Source organism: Neoarius graeffei, chromosome 2 (assembly GCF_027579695.1).
Source record: "Neoarius graeffei isolate fNeoGra1 chromosome 2, fNeoGra1.pri, whole genome shotgun sequence".
NCBI classification, from domain to species: domain Eukaryota; kingdom Metazoa; phylum Chordata; class Actinopteri; order Siluriformes; family Ariidae; genus Neoarius; species Neoarius graeffei.
In genome coordinates, this window is record NC_083570.1 from 84,241,814 (window position 1) to 84,256,365 (window position 14,552).

Consider the following 14,552-nt stretch of genomic DNA (forward strand, 5'->3'; position numbering starts at 1 on the left):
AATTGGCAACAGGTCAGTAACAGGATTGGTATAAAAAGAGCATCCCAGAGAGGCGGAGTCTCTCAGAAATAAAGATGGGGAGGGGTTCACCGCTCTGTGAAAGATTGTGTGGGCAAACAGTGCAACAAATTAAGAATAACGTTCCTCAATGTGAAATTGCAAAGAATTTGTGGATCACATCATCTATGGTACATAATATCATTAAAAGATTCAGAGAATCTGGAGAAATCTCTGTATGCAAGAGACAAGGCTGAAAACTGACACTGGATGCCTGTGATCTTCAGGCTCTCAGGAGACACTGCATTAAAAGCAGACACGTGTCTGTAGTGGAAATCAGTGTATGGGCTCAGGGACACTTCAGAAAACCATCGTCTGTGAAAACAGTTCATTACTGCATCCACAAATGCAAGTTAAAACCATCCCATCCATCCATCCATTATCTGCAGCCATTTTATCCTGTTCTACAGGGTCGCAGGCAAGCTGGAGCCTATCCCAGCTGACTACGGGCGAAAGGCGGGGTACACCCTGGACAAGTCGCCAGGTTATTCACACCTACGGTCAATTTAGAGTCACTAGTTAACCTAACCTGCATGTCTTTGGACTGTGGGGGAAACCGGAGCACCCGGAGGAAACCCACGCGGACACGGGGAGAACATGCAAACTCCGCACAGAAAGGCCCTCGCCAGCTGCTGGGCTTGAACCCGGATCTTCTTGCTGTGAGGCAACAGTGCTAACCACTACACCACCGTGCAAGTTAAAACCAGATATACAGTAAACAATATCCAGAAACGCCGCCGCCTTCTCTGGGCCCAAGCGCTTTTACGATGGACTGAGGCGAAGTGGAAAATTGTCCCGAGGTCTGACGAATCAAAAGTAGAAATTCTTTTTAGAATTCATGTACACCATGTCCTTCAGGCTAAAGAGGAGAGGGACCATCCGGCTTGTTATCAGTGCACAGTTCCAAAGCCAGCATCTGTGATGGTATGAGGGTGCATTAGTGCACATGACGTGGGTAGCTTGTACATCTGGGAAGGCATCATTAATGCTGAATGGTATATACACGTTTCAGAGCAATATGCTGCCATCCAGACAAAATCTTTTTCAGGGAAGGCCTTCCTTCTTTCAGCAAGACAATCTGTTTTTATTTACAATTTATGCAGCGTCCCAACTTTTTTGGAACCAGAGTTCCAAAAAATAAATATATATAATAAACCTGCCAAAAGCTTAATCACGTAATTGGCAGCATAACATCAAAGACAATTATCCCTAAAGTGCCTCTTTTTGACAAGTAGCAGTTTCCATAGTTGAACATAGGTCAGCCATAATGAAAAACAGTGCTTGCATACTGGAAGAGTAAAGCAAACTTACACTGCAGTAATTCACGGGATTTATTCAGGAAGCAAACTAAACCATGGTCTGAGACACAGGTTTCTGAATACAGTGTGTCTACATAACAATACAGAATTGCATCTAGGCAGGGAGTGTATAATGTTGATAATGCTTTTCTGAAAGTCCTACAGGTATCTTCCATACATTTTAACACTATCTATCCATTTCATAGCAGTTTCATTTTTCACATTAAATAAATAAAGAATAAAACATGACTGGATTCAACAACAGGGAAAGTAATCAATAATGGGGTGGTGTGATGCTGCTACTAAGTGCTGACACTACAGACTCTTTCCAAAAATGTTAAATAAGAAAAAAAAAAAAATCACCATATCAGCAGTTACACACATGGCGTGTTTCCTATATAAGAGCAAACTTTTATTATAGAAACAACAACCTGTGATTTACTTTAAAGCCAGCACTACAGTCAGAGCTGCTGTTATAGAAATTAATCAACCCATTCTGACTAATCGGATTTGAGATTTCAACACCACTAAGGTGTCTTATGATAGTAGCGGTTAAAGGAAATATACATTTGAAACTATGGCTTCCACTTATTTGCCGACACTTTGTAAGAACAGTAAAATATTGTTTAACGAAAAATTCTTAACCATCATGATGTTTTTTGTTATTGCTAATTCGATCACATCCCATTTCATAAAATACATTTTCCACGTTTCTCTGAGTGTACATCCGAAGAAGAACTGCAAAAGATCGCCAGTTCTGCCTCAGGAAAACAGAACACGCATCATATTTTCCAAGAAACCAATCAGCCCAAAATTAAACACTAAAACGAAGCAACTAAGGTTTCATTGCGAGGTTGACTAATAATCAACTACGAAATACGGGTTTTTAAACAAACCACTGGATGACTCACTATGAGGCTCTATTACCCAATAATAAGAAACCCATCATTTTATATGTCTCCTGTGGAAGACAATTATCCTTAATCAGGTTACTGCGCCCTCAATTTCACTCACCATGTTCCCAAGGCCACTTCCATCTGAAGAGCTAATAATGGACTGAGCTTCGGCAGGGGTCTCATTTTACACGCAATAAATAACGCAGCAAATTTAGAGGCGTCATTCCTGTGTTCCTAAATTCACACATTTTTATTGCACACCTCAGGTGTACAAATGTGTGGATGGGGAAAGATGATGACAGAACCAAAGAAACCAAAGTCATGGATAGAGAGAGAGATGGCACTACCCATCCTCTGAGCAGATAGATTAGGGTGAGTAACACACCTGTGCATGTGAAATCTTAACAGCATTATCCATAACCCCATATGGAAATACACTGCTCTGAGTTTCTTCCTTTCACATAGGATTATACTTTTAACAAAATTTTGTTTTTTTTTAATTACATACTACAACAAGCAGCAAATCTATATACACTTTGTCTGGTCAGGTCAATTGAATGGGATTTTGAATACATTTAGATTACAGGCATTTAGCAGACGTGCTTATCCAGCATGACACACAACAGAACCCTGACATACCCACAGTGGGCAGCCCAGGGAGCAGTTGGGGGTTAGGTGCCTTGTTCAAGGGCACTTCAGCCATTCCTGCTGGTCCAGGGAATTGAACTGACAACCTTTTGGTTCCAACGCTGCTTCTCTGACCATTAGGCCATGGCTTCCCATAATTTAGTTACTTACAGCCGGGTTCTTGCCCAAACTGATAATCACATCGTCAGTTTTTCTCTGGCTAATCAGACAAGGTACGCCACCACTCTTGTTGGAGGAGTTGGGGGTTAGGCGCCTTGCTCAAAGGCACTTCAGCTATTCCTGTTGGTCCAGGGAATCAAACCGACAACCTTTTGGTCCCAACGCTGCTTCTCTGACCATTAGGCCATGGCTTCCCATAATTTAGTTACTTATGGCCGGGTTCTTGCCCAAGCTGATAATCACATCGTCAGTTTTTCTCTGGCTAATCAGACACAAGTTACGCCACCACTCTTGTTGTAGCAGTTGGGGGTTAGGCACCTTGCTCACAGGCACTTCAGCTATTCCTACTGGTCCAGGGAATCAAACCGACAACCTTTTGTTCCCAACACTGCTTCTCTAACCATTAGGCCATGGCTTCCATAATTTACGCATAAAAAAAGTATTTGTTTCCAGTTGGATTTAATTTTTCTTATGCTGATGTCGAGAAATTTATTGCGGGCCTGTTTTCATGAGGGAATCCATGCCCATATCCAATCCATTCATGTTTCCTTCATGTCATGAAAGTACATTTCAGATCTGCGTAAAGCGCATGAGGATCTGCAGAGTCTGCTGTTATGGAGCAATCAAAGGTAGCAGATTGGTTTAAGCCAATCACAGATTGAAACTTTTCAAACCGACATTATATAAAACATCTGGAACTACACGTAAACTAAAGATGCTTTCATAATCAGGCAACCTTGTTAGAAATATCGGCTCCTGAGAGTCACAACAGAAAAGTGTTCGCCTTATTGTTAGGAGATTGAGAACCAATCATGGGCGTCTGTGAGCTCATATACAGTGTCAGTCAAAAGTTTATGCACACCTAATCATTCATAGGTTTTTCTGTATTTTGACTATTTTCTACACTGTAGAACAATACTGAAGACATCAAAACTAGGAAATAACATATGGGACATATCTGGAATTATGTGGAAAACAAAAAAGTGTCAAGAAAACAAAACGTTTCATATTTTAGATTCTTCAAAGTAGCCACTGTTTACTTTGATGATGCTTTGAACACTATTGGCATTATCTTAACCAGGGGTAAGACATGGGTAGCTTGTACATCTGGGAAGGCATCATTAATGCTGAATGATATATACACATTTCAGAGCAACATGCTGCAATCCAGACAAAATATTTTTCAGGGAAGGCCTTCCTTCTTTCAGCAAGACAATGCCGAACCACTTTCTGCACATATTAAATCTACATTGCTCCATAGTAAAAGAGTCCAGATGCTAAACTGGCCTGCCTGCAGTCCAGATATGTTTCCCATTTAAACATCTGGCGTATTATGAAGCCCAAAATATGACAAAGGAGACCCCGAAATGTTGAGCAACTGAAACTGTACATCAGGAAAGAACGGGACAACATTTCTCTTTCAAAACTACAGCAATTGGCCTCCTCAGTTCCCAAATTTTTACAGGGTGTTGTTAAAAGTAGAGGTGATGCAACACAGTGGTAAACATGCCCCGTCCCAACTTTTTGAAACGTGTTGCTGACATTCATCTCATCTCATTATCTCTAGCCGCTTTATCCTGTTCTACAGGGTCGCAGGCAAGCTGGAGCCTATCCCAGCTGACTACGGGCGAAAGGCGGGGTACACCCTGGACAAGTCGCCAGGTCATCACAGGGCTGACACATAGACACAGACAACCATTCACACCTACGGTCAATTTAGAGTCACCAGTTAACCTAACCTGCATGTCTTTGGACTGTGGGGGAAACCGGAGCACCTGGAGGAAACCCACACGGACACGGGGAGAACATGCAAACTCCACACAGAAAGGCCCTCGCCGGCCCCGTGTTGCTGACATCAAATTCAAAACGAGCATATATTTTTCAAAAAACAATTAAATTTCTGTTTCAACATTTGATACGTTGTCTTTGTACTATTTTCAATGAAATATTGGGTTGCCATGATTTGCAAATTATCGCATTCTGCTTTTGCTTACAGTTTACACAGCGTCCCAACTTTTTTGGAATTGGGGTTGCATTTTAATTAATAAAAATAAAGAAAACCATTGAATTAGAAGGTGCGTCCAAACTTTTGACTGGTATGTAGATGAGGGCAGTTAGAACATTCCTCTGTGTATGTGTGTTACACCGTCCTGTGATGCAACATGAGCAGCAGTTTGAGAAGCTGCGATGGCTGGCTTCAAGTATCTTTGAAGATGCAAATGCTAGCCCTTGTACTCCCTGGTTATTAGCTGTTGTTTGATAGGACAGAGCTAGCTAATGGATGGGAACTGGCAAAATGAACAAATTGGGAGAAAATGGGATAAGAAAGAAAGAAGTGGAGTATTTAATGCTGCCATGAAGTATAGTTTCAAAAGCAATGTGAACATTACAAACTATGATCTGTAGACTTTTTTGTAAAATGAAAAATGAGATACGAGAGCCAGTGATATACAGTTAAAGATGTGCAGAGTAAATTAGAATATTAATTACACTGTCATACTCCATGAAGTAGGCCATAACAGCAGCTGGTGAGCTATCAAACTGCTTCATATAGTGTTTTCCCTACTTTTGCAACTTCCTCTCCCAGATCACCATTTGAATTCACTTGACTTCTTTCAAATTGCGGATTTGTGAACCTCTTTTGTTTAAGCCAATAGACAACAATAGAGTAATGCTGTGATGTGTTTTTTCTGAGAAAAAAAAAGCTGGAGGAATCAGCATCTGTAATATCTTTGCACGGTCACTTACATTTCTGACCACCTGATCCAACCCACATGAGAGTAGAAATGTCCCATGCTCACATCTTCATGCTTCCTCGTCCCTGATACACTCCTGTCGTCTACACACTGATTCAGGTGGCTGAGACTGGAACAAAACTCCACACTGAATCCAATAGCCACAATCTAACCAAGGCCCAAAATATCATCAAGCTTCATATCCTTTATCCATTCAGGCTTTATTGACTTTTTCCTCTGTTGGGAGAGTTGTGCAGGGCTTACCTTCATTAAGACAGATTCACTGAGTTTCTCTCGGTTGACGATCTTTATAGCGACTTTCTGGCACGTTACACAGTGTATTCCCAGCTTCACCAGGCCTGTGGAAAGAGAAGCGCAGCAAATGTTACAAACTAATCAATGACACAATATATATATTTTTTAAAAATGACACATTATATATATATATATATATATATATATATATATATATATATATATATATATATATATATATATATATATGAGTGATTCCACGCTTATGGGTACTGAAATGGGGACATGAACTTATTTTTAAAAATTCACCTAAAACCATTTCTTTTTTTACCATCAGGTCACAAAACATGTAATCTTTAATGAATGATATGTTAAAAGATAACTTTAATTTTCTGAGATGTAATAAAAACATATTTATATGCCAAAGTCAAGCCTATGAGTTCCAAAATGATGTCTGTTACATTACTTCTGTTACGATTGTCCATCTCGCGTCTGTTACAAATTAATTACAATCTAGCTATATACCATGTTAATCTTATTGAAAGAATGTGTATGTTTATTCTACTACACATGTTTATTAATTATATTTGCTAAAACATCACCTTCCTATGTTTCAAAAAGTAATTCTACATTGTTAAAATTGAGAATCTATATGTCCACAACACTTCTGTTACGTTCTGACTTTGGCATATAAATATGTTTTTATTATATCTCAGAAAATTAAAGTTATCTTTTAACATATCATTCATTAAAGATTACATGTTTTGTGACCTGATGGTAAAAAAAGAAATGGTTTTAGGTGAATTTTTAAAAATAAGTTCATGTCCCCATTTCAGTACCCATAAGCGTGGAATCACTCATATATATATATATATATATATATATATATATATATATATATATATATATATATATATATATACACACATACATACACACACACACACATATACCGTATATATATATATATATATATATATATATATATACACACACACACACACATACTTTCATAGGATTTACATTACAACCAATTGCACTCTATACATCATATAAGCTTTTTACATGGTTAATTAAAATTAATATTCCAGTAATATTCCTGTTTACATGCAGCCACACATACTTTGCCTAGCTGGTTTGTGTACCATGTGCAGAGCTGACTGTAAATAGGTAAAAGGCCATGTGTCACAAACTGCCATAAAAACCCCAACTGAGACACTTATTCTGAATGTGCTGTATACATATCCGGCATATCCCATGTCTCAGGCTTGTAGTACTCAAGTCCAACTCGTGCCCTAATTTTAAGGACTCGTGACTTGACTTGAGCACTGATGACTCGGACTCGTGCATTAACTGCATTTGGACTCGTAAACTGGAAACAAGGACTCTGATTTTTTTCTTTATTTTTTGTAACATGCCATAATAATTTGGCATAAGATATTTATATATACATTAATTTTTATACCAATTTTGTGCAAGAGAATGCACATTCGCCTATTCATACGTCATGTTCAGGAACAAACTAACGTTAATGGTGCTAAAATGCCTGGAGAGAAGCCCCTAGGATTGTCCGCTTTGCTTATACAGATTTCTTGTGCAGTGGGAAAAATACACTGCTATGTGTTCCATATGTAGAAGAACTACCGAGGAGACGACGGGGACAACTTCCAACTTCAGAAGTAAGTGACCTGCTATGTTCATTGCCCTGTTGATAGCAGGGCTTGCTTGCTGAGCGATGAACTAGCTAGTGTTAACCCTCTCTCATGTTATTGGCCCTGTTGATAGTGGGAGGGGCTTGTTGAGCGATGAACAAGCTTTTTATCTGTAGCCTATTAACTAAAACAGGGCAGTCAAGCAGTAACGTTAGTCCAACACAGTAGCAGAGACGATTTCACATAAAGGCAGCAACAGTCACCGTCAAATGGTGCAGTTGGAGTCTTGTTCTCGAACTCAACTCGGCTCAATAGTGGACTCGACTTGAAACTTTCTTTAATGGCTTGGACTTGAACACTGGGGACTCGAGACTGGACTCGGACTCGAGGTTTAGTGACTCAACTACAACACTGCCACGTCTTAAATCAAAAAATGTTAAATTTGAAATAAGGCCAGATTCACAATATACAAATGGAGCATGCTGTTTACACGACCCGTATCAAATTCCAAATACTGTCATATACCGCGATAACAGTGAAATATAATAGTGTGCATGTAAACGTGCCATGAACTACATGCAGGCAATTTGCATATACTGATTTGGAAGCCTGGAAAACATGACTTAAGCATGTACATCATAACTCAACCCTGAATATGAGTCACTTTCTCTGTGTACAGTACATGTTACAGGTAAAAAAATTTCAACCTAGATGATTTTTTTTTTTTTACCTGGGTTTAAAAATTTTAACCTAGTTCATAATTTCCAACCTACCGGTAGGTAAAATTTTGGATTATCTAAGACTCTTAAAAGGGATTGTCCATCACTTCTTTTGTCTCTCTTTCTTCCATCCACTTCCTCTCTGTCTACACCTACCTAGTATTTCCTCTTGTCTGTCTGTTTACCTATTGCTGGGTTTCAGTCATGTGACTTTACTTGGCGGTTTTACCAGAAGTGAAATAGCTGGTGGTCTAAACAGCTGCCGTAGTACAAACAACTAGTGATAACTTATCAGATTATGCTTGTAATCTAGAAGCCACTGCTCGCTTTAGATATCTTCAGAAGATTGCTGTGTGCAATGGAATCGACCCCTACAGTCTGGGAAAGAAGGATTTGTCATATGATCTCGAAAACTACCCTTCAGTCGAGTTCCCCGACATCTCGGACTATCTGGTGTTGCAGACGTCCTTCTACACTGCAAAACAGGTGGAAGAGTATGGAGGCTTACAACTTTTTTGTGTGTGGCTGGGTAAAGGACCTCGCTATCAAGCCAAATGAATCCTGCATTGTTTTTGCCTGTGTAATTATGGGTTTTTTTAAGCTTTTTGTTCACGTCTTTACAACGAAGCGCTGCAAGTTGAAGTGTAAACAAACAACAGTTGGCTTGATTCTCACTTGTGTTGGCTCTTATCTCTCAGGTAAATCATTCACAAAGATCATCAAAAACCCCTTTAAAGACCTGGAGCTTAGTTAAACAAGACGGAGAAGTGATCACGGCGCATTGTAACTGTACGGCTGGGGAAGGATTTTGTCGCGACCTTCATGCATATGGACTTTGTGAGGAGTAAACAAAGAAACAGCTGGGGACTTTAGCACTTTGTGACTAAAAAAAGTACCGTAAAATAACAACACATAGCAAGAAAAGTACTTGGTAAACACTAAGGACGTAGCTGAGAGGGAGATACAAACCTTCCACCAAGTGATCACTGCAAACTCGAGCATGCTTCGACTCGGCTCCCTTCGATTTCAGTGAGAGGTTCAAAAGCCACCTTTCTCAAAGTCTTTTTGTGAAATCCTGTGTTCGTTTACCCTTTTTCATGCGAGCAATGCACCTTCTCCGTACAAACGCTTTGTCAACTGAGCTTTGGTAGACCACCAGCTAAAGTTTTGAATAACTAATGAGGTGGATGTGACGTCACGTGAAACCCAGCAACTCCTCGTTGTCTAATTAGCATTTTTGAGAATATATTTTTTTCAAAGTCAGAACCTTCCGATTCTTAGCCTTTCATGATTGTAATGAAAGGTGTGATATACATTTTGAATTTATTAATGCGTCCAGTCTTATTACATCATCAAGTAATTAAAAATACAAAGTCTTCCCAAATCCCGACCCTAGATATAGTAAATCTCCCTAATGCAAGTAGCAAATTATGAACTGGTTTAAAAATTCTAACCTAGGTTGAAAAATTCCACCTGACCTACAATTCTGACCTGTAACATACATACCACCACCAACTCTGAACACAGACCAAAGACAATCCCCTCTGCTCATATCAGGAATCCTATTCACAATATACTTTTACTGAAGTCAAGTTTACTTGTATAGTGCTTTTAACGATAAACACTGTTGCAAAGCAGCTTTACAGAATTTGAACGACTTAAAACATGAGCTAATTTTATCCCTAATCTATCCCCAATGAGCAAGCCTGTGGCGACGGTGGCAAGGAAAAACTCCCTCAGACGACATGAGGAAGAAACCTCAAGAGGAACCAGACTCAAAAGGGAACCCATCCTCATTTGGGCAACAACAGACAGCCTGACTATAACATTAACAGTTTTAACATGAAGTCAGTTTCGTTGATGTTATAAACTCTTCATTGATGGAAACTTGAGTGCAAAACTGTTCATGACAACTGCAGTCCTAAAGTTAGCAAGTCAACTGTAGTCCTCAGCCATAAAAGCATGACTAAGTGTCCAGAGCGTCTTCCAGGTGTGACTTTCAACTGTCCACATGGGGCCGTCCTCTACAGGAGTGATACGATGAGACTCCAAACAGTCACAGGGCACCAGGATGGATCAAGCAGGTCCAAGGAGCAGAAGAGGTCAGCATCTTGATCCCAGGACCGACATGTAATGCTGGGCATACGAGTACACTGTGCAATTTTTGGCCTGATTTTGACACGATTTTCACTCGTGCGACTATTTTGGAGATCGGGCCGAGTTTTGGCTCAATCGTGCGTCTCGGATCGTGTAGTATACATGGGGTAACGACAAGCGATTAACACCTCACGACCTCCTCCCGATCGATCGGATGAAAATCAAACCTGTTTGAAATCCTGAGCATCGCATCCGAGCATCGGATCGTATAGTGTGAGAACAAGAATCGTAAGCTGCGTGCTGTTTACCCCTGCGATTCACTCGTACAGTGTGAGCAGCAGCTGAATACCGCGATTGAAAAAAATCGCACAGTGTATGCCCAGCTTAACTCAGTGTGTTGAACATCCTTTCAACACACTCAGGACTGTTTACTTCGCACTGGCTTTATTGTATACAGCTGCAGAAGAGCAATGATTTACAATCGTCCTAAGAAAAGGATGTGTGCCCTTTTGAATTGTTTAAGGTTGTAACTTGTGTCTGGAGTTTTTCTTTGCCATTACCAACTCTGGCTTGCTATGAGGAATCAAGTTCTACCATACGTCTGTATTTCTGTAGAACTGCTTTGTGACTATGACTATTGTTAAGCATTGCTCTCAAAAGCAACCTGTCTCCATACTGCAGTGTTTAAAAGTGCAGTGTTCAAATTCTGGCCTTATAAAACTCTAACACCCCCCACACACACACACCAGAGTACACATCCAAGGACTTTTTTCAGACAAAAATCTTTATCCTGAAAGCCTTGCACTCTCTCTACAAGTGTTGAGCAAGCGTTTTCAGCAGAGGTGAAAGCTGCTGCAAAGATTTTTCTGCCTGCGTCTTCTGGGCCCTAAGCGCTTAAATCAGCGTGTACAGAGGGAGAGTTCAGCGCCTGTGCTACACCAGATAATGAATATTTCATATCTTTATAATTACCTCAGACATGCACATGCATTGCAGGAAACACACAAAAAAAGCAGCCTACGAGGAAAAAAAAAAAAAAGTGCCACGATTCGCAGCACTACAGGATGAGACATACAATATATGTGGATAATGAAGTGTAGAAACTACACCACACCAAGGACAAGATCACACTCGCACACTTCTGTTTGGCTTCCTTATTAGGAACGAAGGGAAAATGCGCTTGAGGAAGAGAAAAGTGAGAGAGAAGCAAGCGTAGGAATAGTTTCAGAAGATGGCGTGTTTGGGGTGGGCCGGTGAAGTCATTCAGGTTGATATGAAGTTCAGAGGTCATGTTGGAAGAGCAAAACCACTGATAAACATCTGCCTCAATAGAGCATGCCGCCATGTGGCTGATTATCTCTTTCCTATTTAAAGAATATGTGAACTGCACATGTGGAGGGATTTGACCAAAATATACCATTCTATTAAAAATTCATGCCGTGCTTCATCAGGGTTCTCCAGAAAATCTGAAGTAGTCTGCGAAAAAAAAGTAGTATGTGGCTCTGGAATTTGCCAAAGGCACGTTAATGCTAGGGGAGTCTGGGGGCATGCGCTGCCCCCCAGAAGATTTTGAAATTTACATGCCTTTGGGTGGCTTCTGGTGCATTCTCAGCGAATAAATTATTAACCATTTCCCTGTAAAATACTTACACATCTGGAGGGAAATTTCATACAGATTTTGCGTGTGCTTGGCTTTCTCAGTTCCCCTCTGTAGCACGCCGCCTGGCTCTGTAACATAACTACATACACTACTGTGTGGTCACGTGGTCCTGCTCAGCCAATCAGAGCGTCAGAATCGATCAACAAATATGGCGCCGCTTCCAGTCATGCTAGACCCAAATCGAAGACAATTTTGTAGTGAAATAATTGGATTTGCAGCAAATTATGGGCAGCGGAGACGATATAAATCATTTGAACATTGAAAGGCAAGATTTTTTTTTTCTGGGACTGAGTAGTCAGCGCAGACCGTCTGTATAGTTGGAGAAAACCGCCGGTCGCTGGTGCTTGTGGACATCTCTGTTAATACATTGATTTTACTGTATTACTGCATGGAATTGTCAGAAAAATCTGATCTGCGTGTTATAATTGCATTCGAATCGCATTGTATTTACATTACTGTATTAGTATTACAATTCTACAAGCTCGCCACAACACCGAGCCCTTTATGTGTGGCTAGTATAATTGGTTAACACAATTCCAAATGATTAAGCAAGCCTAGATTTGCCCAACGACAAGCCATCATTCAAACGGATTGTCAGGTGGGCAGCACGGTGGTATAGTGGTTAGCATGGTTGCCTCACAGCAAGAAGGTTCTGGGTTCAAGCCCAGTGGCTGGCGGGGGCTTTTCTGTGTGGAGTTTGCATGTTCTCCCTGTGTCTGCGTGGGTTTCCTCTGGGTACCCCAGTTTCTCCCACAGTTCAAAGACACGCGGTTAGGTTAATATGGGACGGCCTTGTGCTGAGGTGCCCTTGAGTGAGGCACCTAACTCCCAACTGCTCCCCGGGTGCTGTTAGCATGGCTGCCCACTGCTTTAGGTATGTGTGCGCGCGCATGTGTGTGCTCACTGCTTCAGATGGGTTAAATGCAGAGAGGAATTTCACAAGCGTCTGACGAGTAAAGTTGTTGTTGTTCTATATTCGAGAAGTTTTTCACGCCATAGTAGCAACCAATAAAAAGTAGAGAATCATCTCATACATGTTACTTTTCTCCCCAATAATCCAAGCAATATGCATTAGCCAATTTTAGTAGGAGTTGAGAATTAATTGGAGCGCAAGAGGAAAAATTTGTTTAGATACTCGTATTGCTAGATGTTCTTTGAACATGGATGTCCCAGACAAATATCCATTTCGATAATGGGGTGTTACTGAGCCAGTCAGATAGTCAGTAAGTGAATTTATTCTATACACATTCACTGGATATGAGCAATTGCACGCTCTGATTGACTACTCTACTACTAGGATATCAGCTCATATACCATGGGTAGAGAAAAACAAAATGGCGGAGTGCATCAAGTCAGATATATTACTTTATCAAGAAACAGAAATAGCTAAAAGAATACCCCCCCCCAAATATCTTTTGTTCCACACTCCAGCCCAGTTGGTGGCAGTAATGCACCTTTATGTTGGTTTGCCAACCACCAAAAAAACCTGAAAGAAGAAGAAAATGGTGGAATATGTTGCTGTACCAACCGAGGACCAAATAAAAGCTCTACTCGAACCCCCCCCCACCAAAAAAAAAGGAATAAAAGTATTTGATGGTAGGAACATATCTTTTTTTAAGTTAAGTTTTCAAGAATTATTATTATCGCATTTTTCACAAATTGCTACTGTCATTTCCAGTGCAGGGAGTTCGGACATTCCATGTTCCGAGATGCAAGTGGCTCTTTCCAGGTCCTTGGATACATCTGCCGTTAGACTTTTGGTCTATCCTCTTACACCCAGAGAGGCAGGCAGACGTGACAGATAGATACCTTATTGGCTTATTGACCGATCAGTGGAGTGCGATGACTTCTCCCACCGTCGAAGAAAGCCCCTGGTGTCTCCTCTTACGTCAATTCAAGAGGGCTTAGAACCGGTAGACTGCCTTCTTCCGTGTTGATCCCTCATGATGCATCCATCACAAGCATGAAGTGTCCTTTTCACCCACCAACTTGCTGCTATGCCTGGGCAACAGGTATGGAGAAAGTGTTGTGCCCAGGTTCCACTTTCCACCTCTCGGTCGTGTTGAATGTTTCCAAGGAAAGACAAGGTCGATACGTTTGGAGTTTCAGCAGGACTGCAGGGGATGCCAGTCATGAGCATTGCATGCGTGGTGACTGCTTAACGGGTCCCTCCCTCCAGATTTTTCATTCAGGGTTCACTCCCCTAGCCTTTGCCCAAAGAGACATGACCTACAAGGCAGCAGGTGGGTTTGATTTCGAGGCCGCCTTTTCCTAGCCTTTACCTCTGATAGCATACCCTACAAGGCAGCAGGGGGCTGATTAGTGAGTGCTAGGGTGTGTCCGCTCGCCGGTGGGCCTGTACACTACACCTCTGGG

General features: G+C 41.0%; 1 protein-coding gene across 1 annotated transcript in view; it reads right to left on the reverse strand.

The window, feature by feature from the left end:
* brsk2a (BR serine/threonine kinase 2a) overlaps positions 1-14,552 on the reverse strand; it is a 525,206-nt gene that overhangs the window by 223,873 nt on the left and 286,781 nt on the right. Inside the window, exon 2 of the mRNA XM_060910107.1 lies at positions 6,058-6,152. Within this exon, the coding sequence (XP_060766090.1) occupies positions 6,058-6,152 (95 nt within the window). The remainder of the gene's footprint in view (positions 1-6,057; positions 6,153-14,552) is intronic.